Source organism: Staurois parvus, unplaced genomic scaffold (assembly GCF_062004578.1).
Source record: "Staurois parvus isolate SC_StPar_1 unplaced genomic scaffold, SC_StPar_1.0 ptg000155l, whole genome shotgun sequence".
Classification (NCBI taxonomy): domain Eukaryota; kingdom Metazoa; phylum Chordata; class Amphibia; order Anura; family Ranidae; genus Staurois; species Staurois parvus.
In genome coordinates, this window is record NW_028317951.1 from 24,341,410 (window position 1) to 24,362,330 (window position 20,921).

General features: G+C 40.6%; 1 protein-coding gene across 1 annotated transcript; it reads left to right on the plus strand.

Moving 5' to 3' along the window:
• Nucleotides 1-140: 140 nt before the first annotated feature.
• On the plus strand, nucleotides 141-20,376 carry NDUFB5 (NADH:ubiquinone oxidoreductase subunit B5). Its single transcript, XM_089675551.1, has 6 exons — nucleotides 141-300; nucleotides 3,612-3,697; nucleotides 9,750-9,816; nucleotides 10,779-10,840; nucleotides 12,722-12,828; nucleotides 20,133-20,376. The coding sequence occupies exons 1-6, from the start codon at nucleotides 177-179 to the stop codon at nucleotides 20,251-20,253; spliced, it is 567 nt and encodes a 188-aa protein (XP_089531677.1). The 5' UTR covers nucleotides 141-176; the 3' UTR covers nucleotides 20,254-20,376.
• The last annotated feature ends 545 nt before the right edge of the window (nucleotides 20,377-20,921 follow it).

Sequence of the window (20,921 nt, forward strand, 5' to 3'; positions counted from 1 at the left end):
GCATACTGACAATAACATAGGTGTAAGTAGGTTCCACTGGCCGGCTGGAAAGGAGCTGATTTCTCCATATTTTTAATGCTATCTGAATGAGCCAGTAAGGGCAGTCTTGCCAGTACTAGACGTGTCACTGGCAGGCTCATCCTAACTCCCACAATCCCCCACGCCTGTCCTGGGTGATGATGGCGGGGATGAGTGTCCTCCGGTCGGCGGCTGCGATGATGATCAGCCGGCTGCACTGTGCTCAGCGTTGGGCGCTCCGGACTGAGGGAGTGCTGGGGAGAGGAGCACCGAGCGCTGCGGGTAAGAGGGCGGCCTGGCCGGGCCTGGTGTCCCCGGTGACCTCTGCCTGGGGATAGGTGACATTGTCACTGGAGACCATAGAAGGGTGATGTGGACATGAGTCTACTGTTTGCCGTCAGTATGAGATCAGAAGGGTCCACCCACCCATCCCCTACATTTGGGGCCAGTGTACCCTCTAAGGGGTCTTCCCCATGGCCAGTGTACCCTCTAAGGGGTTTCCCCCGGGCCAGTGTACCCTCTAAGGGGTCTCTCCCAGGGCACCCTATAAGGGGTCTCCCCTACCCTAGGGCCATGATGATGGGTACATGAAGCTGATGTCATGTGGATTCTGTCACAACAGGACAATTTGACACATTTAAAAGGATCTAAAAGGAGGTATGATTTAGGGGTGGTTCACACCAGATGGCGGTGCAGGACGAGTACATTCCATGGGTCTTATCTGCATCATGCTTAAAGGATAAATTCACCTTTTGACCAAAAAAAAATGCACATTTTTTTGCAGGTAAAAAAAAGTGCATTTATTATTTTTGGTTGCAGGAGCCATGAAAGCATTGCACCAGGGATCAGCAGATTGCTGCTGCCATGCAGGTCTCCTGCAGACCTGTCAGATTATCTGCTTGCCGTAATGGATGTACAAGCAAGTATATATTCTGACAGGAAGCTTCAATGAACTACCATGGTTCTCAACAGCACCATGGTAGTTCATTGAAAACTACAAGCCCACAGCCGCTAAAGCTGCTGGGACTTGTAGTTCATTAATTAATAGAACTCTGCACATGAATGATGTGGCTGTGTGGGAGGAGCCTCGCATGGTTGAGCTGTTTTTAAAGCAATACTAAAGGTGAATTTTTTTCTTTTTTGGAAAATAAGAAACAGGTTCTACTTGCCTGCTGTGTGCAGTGGTTTTGCACAGAGCAGCCTGGATCCTCCTCTTCTCGGGTCCCCCGCAGGCTCTCCTGGCCCCTCCCTCCTGTCGGGTGCCCCCACAGCATGCAGTTTGCTATGGGGGCACCCAAGCAGACGCGTTCCCAAGCCACTGCTCCGTGTGTCCATTCTCACACACAGCTGCAGCTTGGCCCCATTCCCCTTTCTCTTCATTGGCTGACTGGCTGTGATTGACAGCAGTGGGAGCCAATGACTCGCGTTTGCTGAGAATAAAAGTGAAGAAAAATATGCTGCGCTACATAAAGAAAAAAACTCAATGCCCGTGAATCAAAAACTGTGAAAAATAAGAAATTAAATACAAAAAATTAAAAATCACCCAAACCAAAAAAAAATTATAATAATATTTAATCAACTCAAAAAAGTCATAAACATAAGTTCAATCAAAATAGTGTTCTTCTGTAAACCCTCCTGTGGATAACGGAAATATTTGCAGCTGTCATAAATTCCAGTAAGAAAACATCCTCCACCATATATCTGCTCACCTCACGCAGTGTGACCTCACATTGTACAATGTTACGGTCTAACTGCACTTTTGGTCCCACTTGGACTCAGAAGATCAGCTTTTTAAATGGGGTCTCCAAAGTATGCTTCCTCCTTATAAACATCTTGGTGTCATCCGTATTCCTCATTAAAAAGAACTCAACATAGTGCTTTATCCTTTTAAACTTTTATTAAGCAATAAAACATAGGAAATGCACTCACGTTCTGGAGGTGCACATCTGCACCACCTATGATGAACATCCAGCAATATATCGATTAAGCACAAGATGGCGGTATCATCTGAACAGCAGAGTCCTGTATAAGCTCAGAAAACCGTCACCATATGGAATGAAATGCAAGGCAAAGCATGGGGCCCTTCTCTGTAAGTGCAATTGTCTGCTAAAATGTCATTCCTGAATCGATTTCACTAATACTACAACCGCTGTCCCAATGAATGGGAATGTCGTGACGTCATTCGTACGCTCCGCTTGACGCGTTTCGGCACTAGTCATGTGAGTTCATCAAGAGGATGCGATTCAATCGTTCCTATTACATATATATATTGTACATTCACATCAGTCCCTAACCCTCAAGGGGCGTACAATCTAACATCCCTAACTCACATTCATACATACACATACTAAGGCCAATTTAGACAGGAGCCAATTAACCTACCAGCATGTCTTTGGAGTGTGGGCGGAAACCAGAGTACCCGGAGGAAACCCACGCAGGCACTGGGAGAACATGCAAACTCCAGGCAGGAGGTGCTGTGGCTGGGATTCGAACCAATGACCCTAGTACTGCCAGGTGGAAGTGCTAACCATTTAGGCACTGTGCTGCCTGTATCCATCTATAGTGTACTTGTCTCAATCCAGAGTACGAGGTGTCATTTCTGTCTGCTGCCTCCTTCCTCTGCTATGTTCATGAGTCACTTCTGACAAGTCTTCCTAACACCAAGAGAAAAATGGTGACTATTGATGGGCCGAACAACCCCCTGATGACCGTGAACTTCGAACCCAGAGGACAATTTACTAAGCAGTATCTTACCGCATCCGAGTATGCGGTAAGATACCACACAGCATTTATTCAAAGAAAACGTTGGCGTTCACAAAAAAATGCTAATAAATACCGCGTGAGTTATTAATTCATGCTGTATTTTAGTAGTGAAAACATGCGGTAATGTTTCAGCTGTCAGCGGGGTTCCCCACTGACAGCTGAATGTAAAAAGAATTGCCGGCAATTAAAAATTTAGCTAAAACTACGCCGAAATGTTAAAGAAAGTATGTAATTCCCCCCCAAAATCTATACCAGACCCTTATCTGAGCATGCAGCACAGCACCGGGGGGGGGGGGGTTAGCGAACACCACCCCTCCTGAACCATACCAGGCCTCATGTCCCTCCCAAAAGCACCTTGTCCCCATGTTGTATACTGTATGTGTTATATGGTCAGTGAAAGGTTAAAATGGCATCACATGTAGAAGACAGCTGAGGTCATGGGCTCCTGCTTTGGTTAAATGATGTCTTCCACATGTAGTTAAATTGTACCAACAGTTCACAGCTCTAGACATGTAAGTTGAGGACATAACACCAATGTAGAGCTTCCTGACACCAAGGATGGGATTGTGTGCTGGAATAGGACAATTCCACAACTTCCACATCTCCCATCCTGTTCTTGGGCAACCAACATCTGCACATTCCATAGAGAATAGATTATGGTGTCCATGCTGCATGTCTGGATATGTGCTGGCTGGTGTAGCTTCCTGACACTCAGAACTGAAGAAGTGGCTTGAAGAAGTCCAGTTGGATGTGACTAACTACTACTAGATCTACCATGACCTGGATAAATGAGAACCTACACAGACGTTTCACATTTGTTTTATCTTTAGTGCCTGTGCGTTTTTCCAGCAGTGACAAGAGGGTATTTGTCATTCGTCCTTCACGTTACCATGACCGGAAATTCACATCATACCTTGTAAGTCTTCTCTCTGTTAGTTGTGAGACATTTGAGATTTTAGTTTTGGCTACTTCTTTTCTGAGTACTATACATTTCTGACGTATTACCTGGTATTTATATATCCTTCTTTACACCATTACAACCAACCGCTTGAACCTGTTACAAATTTTCAGGTTTTGGAAAAATTGTTTTATATTTTAGTGTATTTATCTCACCCTAAAGTATGTTTAACCACGTCACCTCTCACACCTGTGCACCCCTTATGAACCAGAGCAATTTTTAAATTTCTGATATGGACCTGTTTATTCAGCGATATCTTGTATACATGTATTTTTTGTTTGCTTTTTTTTTTTTTTTAAGTACAAACAAGGCTTTTTTATCTTGAATATTGTCTTGCAACAATGATTTTTTTTTTTTCGCAATCCTAATGGGTCATGTACGCAGGGCGTTTGAAAAACTTTTCTGAACGCTGGAAATTGACTGCTAGAAAACATAGGCGTTTATCCGCGTTTCTGCACATTTGTGTTTTTAAAAGATAACCTCAGGAGACCCTCCCAAATGCCCAGAATACACTGAAAAATAGTAAATTAACTATTTCAGACATTTTGTGAGGAATAGAGAGAGCAGAAGCAGAGAGGGCACTACTTTCTGATGGAGGTTGCAAAAGTGGCTCTTGAAACATGCTTGGCATTGTGGGAGGAGCTACATAGTGCTGTAATTAGAGATGAGCGAATTTTTCAAAAATTAGATTCGGCTGATTCGGCGAATTCCAGGAAGAAATTCGATTCGATGCGAATTAATTCGCTACGAAGTTAACTTATAAAAAGGGTTTCTAGGCTTCAGAGAGCCTTTAAATTAGTGCAGAACACTGTACCTTTAATTTAAATGCCCTTGGAGATGAGGAAGGAGAAGGATGAGAAGAAGGAGAAGGATGAGAAGAAGGAGAAGGATGAGAAGAAGGAGAAGGAGAAGGATGAGAAGGAGAAGGATGAGAAGAAGGAGAAGGAGAAGGATGAGAAGGAGAAGGATGAGAAGGAGAAGGATGAGAAGAAGGAGAAGGAGAAGGATGAGAAGGAGAAGGATGAGAAGGAGAAGGATGAGAAGGAGAAGGATGAGAAGGATGAGAAGGAGAAGGATGAGAAGAAGGAGAAGGAGAAGGATGAGAAGAAGGAGAAGGATGAGAAGAAGGAGAAGGATGAGAAGAAGGAGAAGGATGAGAAGAAGGAGAAGGATGAGAAGAAGGACAGTTCTGTGACAGTTTCTGTCTATTTCTGACAGTTCTGTGACATTCACTCCATACAGCGGTTTCAACCGCTGTATGGAGGGAATGTCCCAGAACTGTCAGAAATAGTCTATTTCTGACAGTTCTGGGACATTCACTCCATACAGCGGTTGAAACATTGTATCTATTTGTTTCCATAAATGACATTCTGCAGATACACTTAGAGGAGCTCTGCAGATACACTTTTTGCCGGCTTGGAATTATTCTTATTTTCATCCTACTTCTTCTTCTTCTTCATCCTCATCCTCTTCTTCTTCTTCTTCTGAGGATGAGGATGAAGATGAAGAAGAAGAAGAAGAAGTAGGATGAAAATAAGATTAATTCCAAGCCGGCAAAAAGTGTATGTGCAGAGCTCCTCTAAGTGTATCTGCAGAATAGAGGAACTCTGCACATACACTTTTTGCCGGCTTGGAATTATTCTTATTTTCATCCTACTTCTTCTTCTTCATCCTCATCCTCTTCTTCTTCTTCTGAGGATGAGGATGATGAAGAAGAAGAAGAAGAAGTAGGATGAAAATAAGATTAATTCCAAGCCGGCAAAAAGTGTATCAGCAAAGCTCCTCTAAGTGTATCAGCAGAGCTCCTCTAAGTGTATCTGCAGAATAGAGGAGCTCTGCAGATACACTTTTTGCCGGCTTGGAATTATTCTTATTTTCATCCTACTTCTTCTTCTTCTTCTTCATCCTCTTCTTCTGAGGATGAGGATGAAGAAGAAGAAGTAGGATGAAAATAAGATTAATTCCAAGCCGGCAAAAAGTGTATCTGCAGAGCTCCTCTAAGTGTATCTGCAGAATAGAGGAACTCTGCACATACACTTTTTGCCGGCTTGGAATTATTCTTATTTTCATCCTACTTCTTCTTCTTCTTCATCCTCATCCTCTTCTTCTTCTTCTGAGGATGAGGATGATGAAGAAGTAGGATGAAAATAAGAATTCCAAACCGGCAAAAAGTGTATGTGCAGAGTTCCTCTATTTCTGACAGTTCTCTGACAGCTTCTTCACATGTACAGCGGTTGAAACATCTGTATCCTAAATGGAAACTAATAGATACCATGTTTCAACCGCTGTACATGTGTTCCTTCTGTCAGAGAACTGTCAGATAATAGCGGAGCTCTCTGCAGGGACACTTTTGCCGGCTGATCGGGAAAAATCCGATTCGCGCACCCAAAGTAGGCAAATATTCGGATTCGCCGCAAATCGAATTTTTCCTGAAATTCGTATCGAATTCCGGTTCGCCTGGTTCGATTTGCTCATCTCTAGCTGTAATGCCTTCGGATGCATTCTAGAGTGCACACAACACTCCTTGTGTTTTTTTGATATATTCCAGTACAGTTCTGTGCAGAAATAATGCAGCACGTTCTACCATTTTTTTCCTGCACACGAAACCTGGAACTGACTGTGCTGGTGTACTGGGTCCATTTGAATACATGGAAAACGCTGTGCACTCATTTTTGATGCAGAAAAAAGGCACTGGACAGCATCTGGATATGGACCAGCCCAAAAACCCATCTACCCAATGCATTTACAAGTGTTTACATGCGGTTACAAGCGTTTGGCATTTGAAACGCCGGTAAACTCTACTTCTGAGCGCAATTTTTGTGCTTTCAAAAAAATGCCTGCAACCTCAACTGCCTGTAAACGATTCTGTACATGGACACATAGGAAAACATAAAAGGAGAGTTCAGGGCTGCTGAAAAAAATGCACAAGTGCTCCTAAACTTCAGTTTAGCAGCTGCAGTGTACATGAGCCTTAGACAGTTAAACATAATAATAAAAAAAAAAAACCTGCACTTTTTTTTGTCCTTAGCAGAGTTAGTTTAAAAATGAATAGTGTTCCTGCACAAAAAGTATGAATTCTATTCTGTAATTTGTCCTATTTTAAAATTGCACTAAAATTATGATTCTGGTACAAAGCATTGCAAAGTTATTTACAGATGAAGTAGATTTTTTTTTTTTGCTTAATTTTGCACTGTTTTTTTCCAATGTAATGCATGTAAATATATGTTAAAGGTGTAAAAATATTAATGAACAAAGCAAACAAAAAAAAAAAAGTTTAAATATTATTAGTTAATAAAATAGAAACAAATAGAGCATGTAATTGAATGGAGGAGGAGTTAATTAGGGTTGATTAGCGTAAGGCTACTTTCACACATAGGTGTTTTTACTGCGCTTTTGCCACACTTTCTGAGCATTTTTTTAAAGGATATGTGACTTAAAAACTTCGCCAAAAACATTTCTCAGAGGCATTTTTTAGACGTTTTTCATCTATTTCAGTAGGAAGAGGCGTTTTTGGGGTTTTTTTTTCTTTTAACTGAACAAACATGCTCCAAAGATTTTTTTAAACTGCAACGGAAGCGCAATGCCCCAGTGTGAAAACATACTTAGGGAAAGTTTTTTCTTGAGGTTTTCAGGTGCTTTTTTTAATGCAAAAACTCAGTGTGAAAGTAGCTTGAAATAAGGGTTAATAAAGGGTTAAACAAAGGTACATTTGATTTATTAAAAAAAAGGTTGCTTCAATTGAATTCATCTACATTTCAAGTTCATCCCTTCTGATCTGTAGATGAATAAATAGATATAAAATGAAACAATGTTTCTTTGAATCTTTCTGTATTTGCAGCTGAGCAATGTTGTTGATAAACATTGTCAGACTGTTGTTTTTTTTTTGGCAGCTCCAGCTGCCAGGACTTACTTTGTGTATCGGCAATGCTGCTGTCATGAATCTGAGCTGAATTGCCCAGTACAGGGATGGAGTGGCAGGGTGGGTGCAGTAGAGCGAAAGGGCTGTACTTCTGTACATATCCTGTGTACAATGATGACATTTTTTGGATTTGTGTAGAACGCCCAGAGTCTGCAACTGATTAAAGTGGTATTGGACCAAAACAGTAATGCAGCTTACAAATTTCTAAGTTTGATGGCTGAATACGTTTTTTTCTTTTTTAGGCTTTTTTTCTTTATTTTCACTTGGTGGCTTGGTCAAGAAGTCTGTTGTTGTGTTTTTTTTTTTTTTTCTTTACATGCTGACGGACCACGCTGTCCAGCAGTTAGAGGACTGAAACAAATCATTTAACACTGACAGGACTGCTTACAATGGTCAGCTTTTATTTATTTATATAAAACCCTTATCCTAAAATGGAAAAAAAACTGTTGATGCAACTGCTTGAAGAAGATCTATACTCTCCTTCACTCTAGAAATGCAGCTTCCCCACCAGCCGCCGACCTATTCAGGCATCCAGCTTCCTGGTATCTCTGGCTGCTTTCATTGGCCAAGCTGAGATGAAGTCACTCCTGCACAGGGGTGGACTGACAACTCATGGGGCCCCCGGGCAATAGGGGATCATGGGGCCCCTGTGTCCTTGCCCAAACTCATAAAAAGCCTATGAAAAAGGTACCAGGGGCATCTCATGGAGCCCCCTACTGACTTTGGGCAGTGCCTGAGTTTCCAAATGGTCAGTCCGCCCCTGCTCCTGCGCATACATGGGGGCTTAATCATCTCAGCATCGCTGAACTTGTACAATGAGCTGTACCTGTGCTGCTAACTGTACAGGGGTGGACAGGCAGGTAAATAACTTTGATGAAGAAAAGACATAGCATGTCTCTTCTGTATTAAAAATCCTGCCTGTTTGCCCATTTCTTTTCTTTTTTTTTTTTTTGGTCATAAAGTTCCACTTTTTAAAAAGTGTTAGCTAGGGTTTGAATTTAATTTGTTATTCAAGTCTGTTTAAATCTATTACTGCATTTAACACTATTCTGCCCCAATATTAACAATGCTGTTATCTAAGGGTGGCTCTGTTGCTCATCCAATGGAATGGAGACACCCTAGGACAGGAAATGTTGCTGGCTGGTTCACCAGGTGAAAATAAAAGGAAAGAAAAAAAACTAAAAAAGAAAATTGATGCAGCTACTACATTTAAAGTGGTTTTTGCTAATTTTACAATGTTGTTCCTTTTTTTGGATAGAATAGGGGAGGGTTATAACCACGTCTCATTAAGGAGTTTGTTTTCCTAGCTTTCCTTTCCGGTAGAATCAACAGCAATTGAGAAGAAGATGTATGTCCTCACTGGAGGATTCTCCCCCCCCCCCCCCCTTCCTGCTCTGGTGACAACTCCGTTTCGGATTTGCCCTCTGTTTCATTCAAGGTGTCACTGTTGACCAGGATAATTAGAGAGAGGGAATCTTCCCGATGGGCAGACAGTTATGCTTTTAAATGGTTGTATACCTTTACATATAACCAGTGAAGTGACTGGCCTCAGGTGATATACAGAGATGAAATAGGTTTTGCCTGTTTACTTGCAGTCTTCTCTACTCTACATCCATTCAAAGTCCAGAATTTATAAAGCTTGTTTGAACTGTCAGAAAACAGGGGGCAGAGAGCTGAAATTCCACACTGCAGAGCTCAGGGAGGAGAGCTGATTGCTGACTGAAGGGAACAGACACCCCCCCCCCCTCCTCCCTTTACACAGCCCATTTATTTGAACTCACAGTTGTGAAACTATTAGGAAACCTTAGGAGACCTTTTTTTCTACAGCAGCAGTATGTAACCTGTGGGCCATGACCCCAGATTTGAGTTTATATTCTCCCCAGGTTTTTAAATGTACAATTATTTTGTAATGGAAATTGCATGGTGTGGGTTCCCAAAGCACAAGCTTAAAATAGGCTTCCAATTTCCTTTGGACAACTTGGGGCCTAGAGAGCCAGGAAATCCCTCTGTCCTGATGCCATTGTCACCATTTTCTGTAATTCCAGGACTCAGTCTATTACTTACAACAAAAATGTTCATTTTGTGTTACAGAAATTCTACATACTGCTTGGTGCGATACCTGCAGGTATCTTCATAACCTTCATCAATATTTTTTATGGTAAGTAATGTGTTTTTTTTTTACTTGTATATTAAAAAATTGATTGAATAATGTATTCCTTTTCACAAATAAAAAGTGTCTTATAGGTTACCCCGAGTCCCCAATGTACAACGAAGATGGAATGTTTTGTACTTATGAATCTGGGTTACATTGCATAATATAAAGGACAAGTTCTGGTATGAATAAAAAGTATCACTCGCCCCCCCCCCCCCCCCCCCATCATACTCTAAGTCTAATCTAATCCTACCCCACCTTTCCCACCTAGCTGCTTACTTGCCTGTCTCCTACAGCAGCAGCCTTCTGGACTAGTTACATTTTCCATTCCGAAATGTTTTCATTGCCGCCTGTACAATAACTTCCCATAGATTTGAGTGAAACTCTACTGCAACAGTCCAGCTACGGCCCATCCAAGTCTATGGGAAGTCACTGTGCATATGTGGGCAGCACAGAGAAGGTTTCTGGAAGGGGATGTGAACACAGTGGGAGACTGTTGCTATCAGAGAAAGGTAAGTAGCACCCAGGTGGAGGTGGTAGGTTTAGTTTTGAGAAAGTTAGGGTATGAGTCTTTGTAATTATAACTAAACCTGGACTTGTCCTTTTTATAGGTTCAAAAATTTTAGGTATTATTGCTCCAATCTCACACCACAGAGGATGGCAGATCTAATTGCTGGAGAAACTAATTGATAATAGCTAGCGTTGCCAGCACTGTGTGTTGGTGCAGTAATGAGTGGCTTTCTTCTGAGATCCTGTCCATCCATTACACATAAAGATGTGCACTTCGATATTATGCAATATTTGAAATGGCAGTGATAGTAGGTGTCTGAATATTCAGATGTCTGCAAGGATGGAGACCTTTAACAAAGGCTAATGCTAGGACATGTGGAAAATAAAGGCTCCTCCTCCATCTAGTACTTTTTTTTTTTTTTTTTTTTTTTTTATGAGTTTCTATTTCATGTTACCAGGTCCAGCCGAACTGGCAGAAATTCCAGAAGGCTATGTTCCTGAACACTGGGAGTACTATCAGGTAAGTTGGACTAGGGAGTAGTATAGCATTCAGTAGTGGAGTGCATAAAACACTAGAAAACTACTGCAGGTGTAAAGTGCAGGCACATAGAGGTAAGGATAGCCTGTTAAAATATTTATTATTATAGGTACTTATATAGTGCCGTCAATTTACGCAGCACTTTACATATATATTGTACATTCACATCAGTCCCTAACCCTCAAGGGGTGTACAATCTAAAGTCCCTAACTCACATTCATACATACACATACTAGGGACAATTTAGACAGGATCCAATTAACCTACCAGCATGTCTTTGGAGTGTGGGAGGAAACCGGAGTACCCGGAGGAAACCCACGCAGGCACCTGGAGAACATGCAAACTCCAGGCAGGTGGTGCCGTGGCTGGGATTCGAACCAATGACCCTAGTACTGTCAGGCGGAAGTGCTAACCATTTAGCTACTGTGCTGCCCATAAAATAGCCCAGCAATTGACAATATTTGCAGGTTAAAAGCTTGTGCTCGTGCCTGGAGCAGTTTTCAGGTTTTATCATAGTGTGTGTTCTATTTTGCAAAGTGTTCACTTAAAGTGGAACTTCACTCTCTAACAGCATGGACTATTTTAATTCCTTATGCTGCTAGCATTAGAAAATAGATGGGAAAATATATCATTGACTTATTTAAAATTTAATTTTTTTTTTTGTTACAATCCTTTAGTTACTTCCTGGTTTTCATCCCTAGGCAAATGATTTCATACATCCCAGGAGTCTTCAGGAGGGGAGGGAGGGTTCTCAGCTTAGCCTATGCATGAGCTAAGGGCAGATGGATTCCAGGAAGTAAATGCTACATAAATCCTCTCCCCTTGCTCAAGATGGCCACTTCCAGAAATGCCAGGGGGTGTTTTTCAAAATGATTTATCTGCAAAATAAACCAGGAAGAAGTGAATAGATGTGGGTGTTTGCTTTGAACATTACCAATTTAATTAAATTGCATTTTTGGTTTGTGGTGCAGTGTAGTTCCACTTTAAGCTGGGCATACACTGAATCCCTACTGAATTGGGAGAATTGTGATCAGTGTGTGGCCTCCCTTGCTGGGAACATGTCAGAAATGTTTGGATAATCAGTGTATTGGGTGCCACTGTGAGAGTACAATGTCCTGGCGGGTGGGATTTTCCTCCCTTCACTTGGTTTATGTGGCTGAATGAAATAAAAAAAAAATGTGTATGGCCAGCCTTCGCTATGTAAATGAAGTGAAGTTGTGTTCACTTCAATCAATTATTGTGCCAGCAAATATCCTGTGTTATGTGTGTGTTGTATTTTTTTGTTATGCACTACTAGTTATTCAGGGGGTACACAGCTATTTACTAAGTGATCATACACTTTACTAAGTAAACATCCTTCTTGATCTGAATCTGAGTCACTTTAAGGAATAAATCGGCAATGGTGCCTCTTTTTTTTTTTTTTTTTTTTTTTTGCTTTATTTTTCCTCTAAATACTAGGAAGTCTTGATGTAAAGGAGACTCTAATCCAAACAGTAAAAACAAACAAATGTTCGCAATTTAAAAAAAAAATATATGGAAGTTCTGAATTCTCTCCTGCACTGGGTCTGCAGCTACACTGCAAGGGTTAAATGCCATTTATATTTAGGTGACTGGGTAAAGCGGTTTCACTTACCTAATGTGAAGACTCTGAGAAAAAGTTAACTGTTGGAGCATGGAGGAGCAGAGGATCAGGTAAGTAAAAGTGCTTTTACCATCCATTAAACTGAGTTATTAACCCTTGCAGTGTGGGAACAGCCTCACTTGCAAGGGAGGATATTTACTGTTTCCTGGAGTTGGGTTTTAGGTTTCTTTATCTAAGTTATAATTCTGATTTTTTTTTTTTTTTTTTTTTTACTTTTTCAGCACCCAATCACTCGTTGGCTGTCCCGCAATATCTTTCATTCTTTTGAGGAGTCCTATGAGAGAGGACTAGCTATACTCTCCACTGAAAACGAGAAACGCCAGCTCAGGTAGACAAATAACTAAACACTTTACAAGATATTTTTTAATAGAAATGTATTTTTAAATGTATCTGTGACTACTGTATTCTTTCCCAAAGTCAAAAAGAATATTATAGTCATGAAAATAAATGAGCTACATATTTAAAAGTTGATGGACATTTGCCCTAAAAGTCTACTTTTGTCAAATAACAACATACAGGGGCAGACTGATGGGGTCCCCAGGCAATATGGATCATGGGGCCCCCAGGCAATATGGGATCATGGGGCCCCTGTGTCCTTGCCCAAACTCAAAAAAGCCTATGAAAAAGGTACCAGGGGCATCTCATGGGCCCCCTACTAACCCCGGGCCCTCCAGCAGTGCCCAAGTTTCCAAATGGTCAGTCTGCCCCTGTCAATATATTCCTTTTTTCAATTAGAAAAATTATTTGGTAAAACATAAAAGGTAGGACTGCATTGAGTAAATAGATACCAAACATATCAAACCATAAAATTGCATGCATCAGTGAAATGGTGAAAAACTACAGTACCTAAAATTGTACATAGGTGATGCTTTAAAAGCCTTTACAGGTTACCAATTAATAATTCTTGATTCGAGTTAATTGTAAATGATGAATCAAGAATTATTGCTCTCATGCCAATGATTGTGTGGTTACCTCTCACGTGTGGCACAATTTTACATGCATCTGCACACCCTACGCATATATTTACATTTGTCTATGCACAGGGTTCCTTCATTTTTTTGTTATTATTCATTTCATTTTAATTTACAGTTAATACTTAGTTTTATTTAACTTTGTCACTATCACAAAGGGGCTAACAAGCCCACTATGTCAGATTTCTGTGGCAATGAGCCCTTGTAGATCGCCAACTCGGGGTTCCCTAGGGTGTGGAGTCGATGCCCCAACCTGCTTTTTTCACCAGGGCCCCTGATGGTGGGGTGGGCTGGTCTTTCCGCAAACTGGGACCAGGTCATGGCGCCCTGGTGAGCCCAGCTGAGGATGCAGCGACCACTAGAGTGTGCAAAGTACAATTACAGGAGACAGAAGGGAATCCAGGAACAAGTAGAGGTCAGGGTGGGTGGCAGAAAAGCACAGACAGTAGACAAAGCCAGGGATGCACATAATAGGGAGACTGCACTAAGCGTGAGTGCGTATATATGTGACGGGAGTCACTTTGTGTGGGGGGCCCATGGAACACAGCTCACTTTGGAGAGGTGGGGAGACCCCTGTCTCAGCTCCCCATATCCCTCTTATGTGTAAGTCACCCTGTGCCTGTTTGGGGTACAGGGTGATATGTCCTAATATTATGTAGACATGTTTAGGAGATAAGTGGGTGGGGGTTGTGGATTGTTTAATGCCATGTGGTTGCATCCCATTGTTCTATTGTGTGTCTTAAAATGAAATAAAGTGCAACAGCGCTAGGTGTCTAATAATTATTCAAGTAGATATATAAGTGTGTGGGTTATTGAAATAATTAGTTGAGCTGCTGGCATAGAAAGTAAACCTCAAAAAACTTCGGATAGTATGTCATAAAAATATGCAGCGCTCATAAATTAGAGATTAACCAGATCTCATATATTAGAGAAACCTGATCGCATATAGTGAATCTGAATTAGGTAAAATTCATAATAAAAATAAACATTAAAATATAAAACATATTAAACTCTTGACTTCTGTGGTGCATCCAGGGTTGGAAAACCAGAGGAAAGTTCGTGACTCTTGTGTTGAAAAAGCTGAAAATAGCTTGCACTAACCAGATGTCTCAGCACATGGAGCATGGAGTAATTAAGACCTACTCCTGGTACTCTGAAAGGAAGCCACTGGAGGGGATGATGTCATCTGATCTCTCGCCACTAGATGTCATGTTCCCAGGACGATGATCCCAGAGATATACATCAGCCAATAGGAAGATGAATCCAGCAAGCCAGCCAGCAACACACAGGAGACCAAGAGGAACCGAGCACCTTCAAAAGGCCCGGGCTCCCTCCAAAAAAGAGAGCCACAGGCCAGAAGCTTTGATAGTGTAGTATTATATTTATTTCCGTAGTAATTACAAATTATAAAAAACACACTTACAAATATTGATCACAGGAACATGGGGCAGCTAAGTGGTATGTCCAGACAGTGGGGGGGCACCTCTCTGACGCGTTTCGTGTCACACACACGTTTTCAAAGGGGGTGCATTGCAGAAAAAACGATCTATTTTATAGTCCGCGGTGCACATGCGCAGTACGCACCGATGACGTCATTGCGGCAAAGCCGCGCATGCGCAGTACGCTCATACGGCGGCCATTTTCTTGAAGAACAGTGCAGGTGGACAGAACAAGCCAGAAGTCCATGTTAATGGATACAGCTGGGGACATTAAGTCTGTAGAGTGTCTAACATATAATATAGGAGGGGACACTGAACCTGTATACAAAGGGCATATAGTTGGCATATAATTATTTAAGCTTGAGGTAATAAACCAGTGTTCTTACTGCTATAACTATTTTAAAGTGCCTCTGTGGAGATGGATCAAATGATAACTATAAGAATAGCATATAAAATAGCATGCATAAGTACCCTAGCAATGGAAACCGTTCAGAGAGGTGTTCCACCAAGTGGATATATATATACACAAACACATGAACGTGGGGTATATAGTTGATAAAAAACCCGTCATATATGTAGTATAACCATGTATTTAAAACAAACTCATACTACACAATATGTCAATGGGTCATAAAAACAGAAATAAAACACTGTGGAATAATACCACTAAGGCATAGCAGATTATTATATAAATTATGTCAGAAAAAGTAAACGTCTATATATACATAAACGCATGTGGCCACAATATATACATAAAAGATTTGGATAAATGCATATAGTTAAAATAAACTAAAATAAAGAGTAAAAGATCCACTATAATGGATAATCATAAAGATGCGAATAGAATAAAATCCACATAGCAAAACGCATCAATAAACAATAAAAATATAAAAATATATAAAATGTTATATACTAAAAATATATGAAAGCTAAAAAATGACCGACTCAATAATAAACTTCATAAAGAGAGCATTAAAAGAGCAACCAAACCTCACAAAAACTAACTGACAAAAACGCATGTCATAAAAATGTATAGTAAAAATTGAATGCAGATTAACTAGTATCGATAAAACAATTGATGTCCAGCTCAATATTAAGGCCTAAAGGGGATGATGTACGTAATAAATAGATCCATTTTGTTTCTAACCTAGAGACTGCTCTTCGTTTATGGACTCCTCTCCAGTGTCTATGGACTGTATCAATGCCAATAAATTTAAGGGAATGTGGGTCCCGATTGTATTGTTGGCGAAAGTGCATAGATAAAGAGTGTTCTTTAAAACCCTTCTTTATATTTGTGAGATGTTCACGTAGCCTGTCTCTTAATCTCCTGGTGGTCCTGCCAATGTACTGTTTTCCGCAGGAACATTCAAGGAGATAAACAACGTGGAGGCTATTACATGTGATGGTAGAGTCTATCTTGTATTGTTTACCAGTAGAGCGAGAGCAAAAAGTAAAAATGGGTGTTTTGTGAATGCCATTATAGACACATAACATGCATCGGTTGCATGGGAAGAAGCCTTTTCGATTAAAAAACGTAAGCTGTCTCGGTGGGTTTACCACATTTGGAGCAAGTTTATTCCTAAGAGAAGAAGCTCTCCTATAGGTGATTTCTGGTAGGTCAGGTAACGAGCTACCTAGTACGGGGTCACTTTTGAGGATACACCAATGTTTTTTAATGATCTTGGCTACATCTTTGTACTGGGCAGAGAAATTAGTAATGAATGGACAGAACCTATTGTCCTTATTTGTATTTTTATTTATTTGCCCAGTAGAGCAAACTATTATGGGATGTATGTGTTTGTGTATTGGCTTGGTGGGGGTGTGTTTCCAACAGCCTCCCTCCTGATGGGACTGTCTGTTGGTGTGTCTCTTGTAGCTAAGTGTAGATTGCCCCGCTCCGTGTCATTATGCAGGGAGGGGGGATTTTCCCGAGTGTATAAAAAGCCAGTTCAAGTTTCAAATAAAGAGTTCCATGTTCAGACAGACTGGTATCATCTAGTCTTGTTTGGTCGGTTGTGGTGTCTGTGGTCGGTGTTTGGACGGGGAAGCGGTAGTCTAATGGAAATACCCAAGCGCAGACTGGGTCAGTATCATTACAATATATATATTGTTTGGTAGCCCAGTCCAGCCTTGTGTAGGTCTACAATCTTGTCCCTGACATCCTTGGACAGCTCTTTGGTGTTTGCCATGGTGGAGAGTTTGGAATCTGATTGTTTGATTGCTCCAGTGGACAGGTGTCTTTTATACGGGTAACAAAATGAGATTAGCAGCACTCCCTTTTAAGATACCGCTTCTAATCTCTACCTGTATAAAAGACACCTGGTAGCCAGAAATCCTGCTGAATGATAGGGGATCAAATACTTATTTCCCTCATGAACATGCAAATCAGTGCCTAATTTGTTAGACATGCATTTCTTTTGAATTTTTAGTTGCTATTCTGTCTCTCAGTGTTACAATACACCTACCATTCGATTTGTAGACTGATCATTTCTTTGTGAGTGGGCAAACATTCAAAATCAGCAGGGGATCAAATACTTATTTCCTTCACACACACCACACAGACACACATTGGAATGACCCAAGTGACTCCCATAGCTGAACAGAGAAGCCTGCAGCACATGTGAATGAAATTGCAGCTCTAGCAGAACCACTACAGCAAGGACATAAGAATTTCACAAACCGAAATCTGCAGGCTACACAGTGGCACATTATGTGATAGCATTGACAGATTGTCTTTATGGAGACAACAGAGGTCTATTGGACCCCTAGTATCTCCCCTGCCCTCCATTCCAACCAATCAAGCACATAACTGTGCTTGATAGCCGTTTACCTTAAAGTTCAGCTAGGATTTTGACAGCTTTGAACCTTGAAATACTCCACGCTTCTGGGTTCACTGATCACAGTACAGATCAGGGAATCAATATTCTATGATCTGCTCCCATTGCCATCCTGACATTTACTGCGGATCCATGCCTGAGGGGTGCTGTGGGAGAGGATGCTAACTCAAATCTTTGCTATCTTCAAGAATCTTCAGCTACCAGCCCACTGTCAGGTTTTTCTTTTTTTTTTTTTTCTGCTGCCCTCCACGTTCCTACATTACACAGTGATGATGTAGGAGATAGCAGATGGAACCACAAAGTACATCTGGCAGACCAGGCATCTTGACACACCCAGATTTGCACCATGTTGCATGTTACACCCTAGTCTTCCCTAGTGTCTAGTCTTCCCATGACTGCAGATGTAAATGCTGTGACTTTTTGTCATTTTGATAGAATTGAGGCTGAATTACTAAAGGAGTTGAGAATAATAAACACAAATAAGAAAGGAGATTCACTGCAATTACCTAATCTTGTACAGATAAAATAAATAAATAAGAATTTACTTTATACATGAATGGACAATTTGAAATACTTTTCTGTGAACATTCTCAACTCCTTTAGTAAATCGGCCTCTGTTTATGAAAAACTAGTTGTTTTAATATTACCAATGGTGAAAAAAAAAAGTTTTCTACTTTTTGCCTTTTAAAATATAGAGCTTGGTTTGTCCTCGGGAGATATTTAAATTCCATGTTATTCCAGGTAACGGCAAAGTTTCTGCTAAATTAAAGCCATTCTAAAGGTTAATTTTTGGGTTTTTTTTTTTGTAAAATAACAAACATGTCTATACTTACATGCTGTGTGTAATAGTTTTGCACAGAGAAGCCTGGATCCTCCTCTTCTGAGGTCCCCCACAGGCTCTCCTGGCTCCTCCTTTCTGTCGGGTGTCCCCACAGCAAGCAGCTTGCTATGGGGGCACCCACTGCTCTGTGTGTCAATTCACACATGGGGCCATCGCTTGGCCTTCCCCTATCTCTTCTCATTGGCTAACTTGCTGTGATTGACAGCAGTGCAAGCCAATGGTTTCCACTTGCTGTCTCAGCCAATGAGGAGGCGGAGACCTGGGACAGCCGAGGCTGTCGTACACATCGCTGGATCTCAATGGGTCTCAGGTAAGAATTGAGGGGGATGGGAGCACTGCTGCACACAGGTACTTTTTTACCTTCATGCATAGAATGCATGAAGGTAAAAACTCTTGAGCCTTTACAACCGCTTTAAGAGGCCCATACTTGAAATATGGAAGGGCTTTAGAGCACCCAGTTGTCCTTTTTAAAGTTGTATATTCAGCTTTTTCACAAAAAAAAAGAAAAAAAACAAAGAATGTGAACTAACACCGTACGACCTCCCCACCCCCACCTCCAGTCCCCATTGCACTTCCATGGGTGATTAGTGGTCACTGCCTGTGCAGCCGGTGAAGGAATGTGGGATTTTAGAGCCCTGTTGTTCTACCCCCTCTTTGCTTAGGGCTTCCAGGATGGATCAGAACAATCCCAATTGGTCAAAGCGGTTGCATGCCAGCATGCAACCAATTGGAATCTCTGTAATTTGTCCCGGCAGACATAAGGAAAGAAGGGGGAAAAAAGTAAGGCTTTCAAATCCCCAGTCTGCTGCCCTGGCTGCTTGGGCAGTTACTGCTAATCACCCAAGGAGGCAAGTATAGCAGGGGCTGGGGGCGAGTATATGGCATTAGATCACCATTTATTTATTTATTTGTTTTTTTTGTGTGTGTACCTTAATCACAGTATAAACTCCATGCACAAAAACAAATCTAGATATGTACTATGTTGGCTTATTTATTAAAATAGACCATAGGAAGAAATTGCTGTACCCAGATGAACCAGTAAGATTGCATTTTTGTCTGGTTTACTTCATTAAAATAAATATCTGTTTACTTGTAAGCACCCTGTTTAAACTAAGACATACGCTAACCTTGCTACTAGAGAAGGAGGGGGCACAATCTTCCTCTGTGACTCACACTGCAGTCTTTGCAATTTGATCTCCCTGCTCTTCATATCTGTTTCATATAACAGCTGTAGAATAGGTTGGGGAAAGTTTCTGCTCTTGTATGAAGTTTGCCACCTACTGGCTGTCATTGGTAAATATTAAAAATTATTATTGTATAATACAGGAGTTATAAAACGCTAACAGTTTGCATAGCGCTTTACAATATTCCAATTTAATATTTTTGTACTTGGCATAATAAAAGTGCTAGAATTTCCTAAAAAGTTTCTGTAACGTCAGCAAGAAGAGGTTTTGTTCAATTGTCTATTTTATGCATGGTTCAAGCGCCTTGTGTTTTATTTTTATTTAGTATGAGTTGATATAACTTTGTCTATTTTGCTTTAGGTTGTATGAAGATATTGCCCGTGCCTCTATGAGAAAGAAGGGAGATGGTCCGTGGTATTTTTATGAAACGCTGGATAAAAACCTCATTGACCATGAACCTAAATCCGAACCTGATCACTAATGAATCTGCTTATTTAGAACTCCTGTAAATCATTTATCACAGATTATTGTATATGTCAGTTGGTTTCAGAAATATTCATGTCTCAAGTCCATACAAAATAAAATGACTTATTTACTTTGAAAACTGGAGCCTGTGATGATTATTTAATAAAAAAATCTAGGTGATGCAAGTAATAGTAACTAAAATAAAAAAGAAGTTTGTAAAACGTCATAATTAGTAAGACGTGCTGACCCATATGCAGCTAAACCTTTAGGGAAACACAAAACTCTTCACTGCAGCCAGAAATGTGTATATTTTGTTAATAAATATTAGGATTATATTGATACCATAATATAATAATAAAAACCTCACTTTGCTTTTCAATCATTTAACCACTTGCCTACTGGGCACTTTTACCCCCTTCCTGCCCAGGCCAATTTTCAGCTTTCAGCGCTGTTGCACTTTGAATGACAATTGCGCGGTCATGCAACACTGTACCCATATGAACTTTTCATCTTTTTTTTTTTTTACACAAATATAGCTTTCTTTTGGTGGTATTTAATTGCTGCTGGGTGTTTTATTTTTTGTGCTATAAACAAAAAAAGAGCAAAAAAATAATTAAAAAAAAAAGTTTTCTTTGTTTCTATTATAAAATTTTGCAAACAGGTAATTTTTCTCCTTCACTAATG